The following is a 6,000-nucleotide window of genomic DNA, read 5'->3' on the forward strand; positions in this document are numbered from 1 at the left end:
TCTGTTCCTCCTGCCAACCACAGCTCTATACTACCTAGTGTTTACCCTGGTGAGAACACACACAGAGGCACTTTAATCCCCTCTCCATCCATGTCTGTCTGTCTGTTCCTCCTGCCAACCACAGCTCTATACTACCAAGTGTTTACCATGGTGAGAACACACAAAGAGGCACTTTAATCCCCTCTCCATCCATGTCTGTCTGTCTGTTCCTCCTGCCAACCACAGCTCTATACTACCTAGTGTTTACCCTGGTGAGAACACACACAGAGGCACTTTAATCCCCTCTCCATCCATGCCTGTCTGTCTGTTCCTCCTGCCAACCACAGCTCTATACTACCTAGTGTTTACCCTGGTGAGAACACACACAGAGGCACTTTAATCCCCTCATCCATGTCTGTCTGTCTGTCTGTCTGTCTGTCTGTCTGTCTGTCTGTCTGTCTGTCTGTCTGTCTGTCTGTCTGTCTGTCTGTCTGTCTGTCTGTCTGTCTGTTTCTCTCTGTCTGTCTGTCTCTCTCTGTCTGTCTGTCTGTTTCTCTCTGTCTGTCTGTCTGTCTGTTTCTCTCTGTCTGTCTGTTTCTCTCTGTCTGTCTGTCTGTTTCTGTCTGTCTGTCTGTTTCTCTCTCTCTCTCTAGCTCCGCCTTGTGGTAGTAATGTTCCAGGGAGTTCTCCACCTCAGTGTTGACTTCATCAACTCCTTCCCTCTGTTCGCCATGGGCCTCCGACTCTTCAGATCCTACAGACTGGCAGGTGGGAGGGACCGTCTCCGCCAACATGTCTGTGTAGAAGGAAATGTACTTTAACACTTTGAGGAAGTGACTTTGCCGATATGAAACGACTTTGCTGATATGAAACGACTTTGCCGATATGAAACGACTTTGCCGATATGACACTACTTTGTTGATATGAAACTTTGACTTTGTCGATATGACACTACTTTGTCGATATGAAACGACTTTGTCGATATGACACTACTTTGTCGATATGAAACGACTTTGTCGATATGACACTACTTTGTCGATATGAAACGACTTTGTCGATATGACACTACTTTGCCGATATGACACTACTTTGCCGATATGAAACAGACAATCATAATGTCAGTCAAAAATATCAAATTTCCAGTTTATGTTACAAAACCAACTTTATAAAATGTTTTTTAAAATGTTCTGGACTGTGGTTTCTATATTCCTTTTATTTAACCAGGTTAGTCTCTATTTTTAAGAGAGACCTGGTTGAATGAGGAAGGAGACCGTGCTGGGCTGTGATGTTCTGTGTTTGACTGAGATGTGTGTGTTCTCTACAGAGGGGGTGAAGTTCAGAGTGCTCTGTGAGGAACCAGGAACACCTCTACACCTTATGATGGATGTAAGACATCTCTCATCTCTCTTCTCTCTCTGTTTCTCTCTCTTTCCTTCTCTCTCTTCTCTCTCTCTTTCCTTCTCTCTCTCTTCTCTCTTTCCTTCTCTCTCTTCTCTCTCTTTCCTTCTCTCTCTTCTCTCTCTTTCCTTCTCTCTCTTCTCTCTCTTTCCTTCTCTCTCTTTCTATCTCTCTCTTCTCTCTCTTTCCTTCTCTCTCTTCTCTCTCTTTCCTTCTCTCTCTTCTCTCTCTTTCCTTCTCTCTCTTTCTATCTCTCTCTTCTCTCTCTTTCCTTCTCTCTCTTTCTATCTCTCTCTTCTCTCTCTTTCCTTCTCTCTCTTCTCTCTCTTCTCTCTCTTCTCTCTCTGTTTCTCTCTCTTCTCTCTCTTCTCTCTCTGTTTCTCTCTCTTTCTATCTCTCTCTTCTCTCTCTTTCCTTCTCTCTCTTCTCTCTCTTTCCTTCTCTCTCTTCTCTCTCTATCTCTCTCTTCTCTCTCTTTCCTTCTCTCTCTCTTCTCTCTTTCCTTCTCTCTCTCTTCTCTCTTTCCTTCTCTCTCTTCTCTCTCTTTCCTTCTCTCTCTTCTCTCTCTTTCCTTCTCTCTCTTCTCTCTCTTTCCTTCTCTCTCTTTCCTTCTCTCTCTTCTCTCTCTTTCCTTCTCTCTCTTTCTATCTCTCTCTTCTCTCTCTTTCCTTCTCTCTCTTCTCTCTCTTCTCTCTCTTCTCTCTCTGTTTCTCTCTCTTCTCTCTTCTCTCTCTTTCCTTCTCTCTCTTCTCTCTCTTTCCTTCTCTCTCTTTCTATCTCTCTCTTCTCTCTCTTTCCTTCTCTCTCTTCTCTCTCTTCTCTCTCTTCTCTCTCTGTTTCTCTCTCTTCTCTCTCTTCTCTCTCTGTTTCTCTCTCTCTCTCTTTCCTTCTCTCACTCTCTTCTCTTTCTCCTCTTTGTTTATTTCTCTTCTCTCTTCTTTCTCTCAGTTGTCTCTCTTTCTCTCCTCTCTTTTTCTCTTTCATTATATTTTTCATAACATACATTGTCTTTTCGTTCTGTCTTTTAATTTCTTTAATCATTTAAAACTAGATCCACACAAAATGATGCATTTGATTAAGAATCATTGAGGATACAAAAGTATACGACTTATTTAAATTGTGATCCTCTTTCATGACGGCGTTTGGCTTATGTGGAATAAGTTTACGTTATTTATTCCTGTAAAACCACACAGACATACCCTACACACAGTCAGTTTAGGTTATTACTGTAAAACCACATAGACATACCCTACACACAGTCAGTTTAGGTTATTACTGTAAAACCACATAGACATACCCTACCCTACACACAGTCAGTTTAGGTTATTACTGTAAAACCACATAGACATACCCTACACACAGTCAGTTTAGGTTATTACTGTAAAACCACATAGACATACCCTACACACAGTCAGTTTAGGTTATTTATTACTGTAAAACCACATAGACATACCCTACACACAGTCAGTTTAAGTTATTTATTCCTGTAAAACCACATAGACATACCCTACACACAGTCAGTTTAGGTTATTACTGTAAAACCACATAGACATACCCTACACACAGTCAGTTTAGGTTATTACTGTAAAACCACATAGACATACCCTACACACAGTCAGTTTAGGTTATTACTGTAAAACCACATAGACATACCCTACACACAGTCAGTTTAGGTTATTTATTACTGTAAAACCACATAGACATACCCTACACACAGTCAGTTTAAGTTATTTATTCCTGTAAAACCACATAGACATACCCTACACACAGTCAGTTTAGGTTATTACTGTAAAACCACATAGACATACCCTACACACAGTCAGTTTAGGTTATTTATTACTGTAAAACCACATAGACATACCCTACACACAGTCAGTTTAAATTATTTATTCCTGTAAAACCACATAGACATACCCTACACACAGTCAGTTTAGGTTATTACTGTAAAACCACATAGACATACCCTACACACAGTCAGTTTAAGTTATTTATTCCTGTAAAACCACATAGATATACCCTACACACAGTCAGTTTAGGTTATTTATTACTGTAAAACCACAGACATACCCTACACACAGTCAGTTTAAGTGATTTATTCCTGTAAAACCACATAGACATACCCTACACACAGTCAGTTTAAGTTATTTATTCCTGTAAAACCACATAGATATACCCTACACACAGTCAGTTTAGGTTATTTATTACTGTAAAACCACAGACATACCCTACACACAGTCAGTTTAAGTGATTTATTCCTGTAAAACCACATAGACATACCCTACACACAGTCAGTTTAGGTTATTACTGTAAAACCACATAACCTAAACTGACTGTGTGTAGGGTATGTCTATTACTGTAAAACCACATAGACATACCCTACACACAGTCAGTTTAGGTTATTTATGACTGTAAAACCACATAGACATACCCTACACACAGTCAGTTTAGGTTATTACTGTAAAACCACATAGACATACCCTACACACAGTCAGTTTAGGTTATTTATTACTGTAAAACCACATAGACATACCCTACACACAGTCAGTTTAGGTTATTTATTCCTGTAAAACCACCACAACACAGACATACCCTACACACAGTCAGTTTAGGTTATTTATTACTGTAAAACCACATAGATATACCCTACACACAGTCAGTTTAGGTTATTTATTACTGTAAAACCACATAGACATACCCTACACACAGTCAGTTTAGGTTATTTATTACTGTAAAACCACATAGACATACCCTACACACAGTCAGTTTAGGTTATTTATGACTGTAAAACCACATAGACATACCCTACACACAGTCAGTTTAGGTTATTACTGTAAAACCACATAGACATACCCTACACACAGTCAGTTTAGGTTATATATTACTGTAAAACCACATAGACATACCCTACACACAGTCAGTTTAGGTTATTACTGTAAAACCACATAGACATACCCTACACACAGTCAGTTTAGGTTATTTATTACTGTAAAACCACATAGACATACCCTACACATGTGTCATTCACAGTTTTTCTCCTAGATAAACCTAGACATGTTTATGTCCCCCCCCGTCTCTCTCTCAGATTAACCCTCTGAAGGCGAGCAGTGTGGTTCAGACCTACAGGACCCCCACCTACAGCTGCTACCCTAAAGACTCCTGGCTGGCTCTCTGCAAGAAGCTGTTCCTGGGAGAACTCATCTACCCCTGGAGACACAAGACTACCAAGATAGACTAGGAGACACAAGACTACCAAGATAGACTAGGACCAGGGGAGAGAGACAAAGGGAGAGATGGGGAGAGAGAGATGGGGGAGGCTGTTTCTGGGAGAACTCATCTACCCCTGGAGACACCACCAAGATCAACTGAGACCAGGGGAGAGACAGAATAGAGAAGGGGGAGAGACAGAATAGAGAAGGGGGAGGGATAGGGGGAGAGACAGAATAGAGTAGGGGGAGGTATAGGGGGAGAGACCGAGAATAGAGAAGGGGAGGGATAGGGGGGAGAGACAGAATAGAGAAGGGGAGGTATAGGGGGAGACAGAATAGGGGAGGGATAGGGGGAGAGACAGAATAGAGAAGAGGGAGGGATAGGGGAGAGACAGAATAGAGAAGGGGGAGTTATAGGGGGAGACAGAATAGAGAAGGGGAGGGATAGGGGGAGAGACAGAATAGAGAAGGGGGAGTTATAGGGGGAGACAGAATAGAGAAGGGGAGGGATAGGGGGAGAGACAGAATAGAGAAGGGGGGGGATAGGGGGAGAGACAGAATAGAGAAGGGGAGGGATAGGGGGAGAGACAGAATAGAGAAGGGGAGGGATAGGGGGGAGAGACAGAATAGACAAGGGGGAGGGATAGGGGGAGAGACATAATAGAGAAGGGGAGAGAGACAGAATAGAGAAGGGGAGGTATAGGGGGAGAGACAGAATAGAGAAGGGGGAGTTATAGGGGGGGAGACAGAATAGAGAAGGGGGAGGTATAGGGGGAGAGACATAATAGAGAAGGGGAGGTATAGGGGGAGAGACATAATAGAGAAGGGGAGGTATAGGGGGAGACATAATAGAGAAGGGGAGGTATAGGGGGAGAGACAGAATAGAGAAGGGGGAGGTATAGGGGGAGAGACATAATAGAGAAGGGGAGGTATAGGGGGAGAGACATAATAGAGAAGGGGGAGGTATAGGGGGAGAGACATAATAGAGAAGGGGGAGGTATAGGGGGAGAGACATAATAGAGAAGGGGAGGTATAGGGGGAGACAGAATAGAGAAGGGATAGGGGAGAGACATAATAGAGAAGGGGGAGGTATAGGGGGAGACATAATAGAGAAGGGGAGGTATAGGGGGAGAGACAGAATAGAGAAGGGGGAGGTATAGGGGGAGAGACATAATAGAGAAGGGGGAGGTATAGGGGGAGAGACATAATAGAGAAGGGGAGGTATAGGGGGAGAGACATAATAGAGAAGGGGAGGTATAGGGGGAGAGACATAATAGAGAAGGGGGAGGTATAGGGGGAGACAGAATAGAGAAGGGATAGGGGGAGAGACATAATAGAGAAGGGGGAGGTATAGGGGGAGACAGAATAGAGAAGGGATAGGGGGAGAGACAGAATAGAGAAGGGGAGGTATAGGGGG

At 42.8% G+C, this 6,000-nt stretch overlaps 1 protein-coding gene across 3 annotated transcripts in view; it reads left to right on the forward strand.

Moving 5' to 3' along the window:
• Positions 1-4,682, forward strand: part of LOC124018611 (phosphatidylinositol N-acetylglucosaminyltransferase subunit Q-like) — a 30,900-nt gene extending 26,218 nt beyond the window's left edge. For all 3 annotated transcript variants that reach the window (XM_046333953.1, XM_046333954.1, XM_046333952.1), the window contains exons 12-14: positions 633-747; positions 1,304-1,365; positions 4,460-4,682. In XM_046333953.1, coding sequence (XP_046189909.1) covers positions 633-747; positions 1,304-1,365; positions 4,460-4,612 — 330 coding nt within the window. In that variant the 3' untranslated portion in view covers positions 4,613-4,682. The remainder of the gene's footprint in view (positions 1-632; positions 748-1,303; positions 1,366-4,459) is intronic.
• The last annotated feature ends 1,318 nt before the right edge of the window (positions 4,683-6,000 follow it).

This window comes from Oncorhynchus gorbuscha, unplaced genomic scaffold, assembly GCF_021184085.1.
Source record: "Oncorhynchus gorbuscha isolate QuinsamMale2020 ecotype Even-year unplaced genomic scaffold, OgorEven_v1.0 Un_scaffold_551, whole genome shotgun sequence".
NCBI classification, from domain to species: domain Eukaryota; kingdom Metazoa; phylum Chordata; class Actinopteri; order Salmoniformes; family Salmonidae; genus Oncorhynchus; species Oncorhynchus gorbuscha.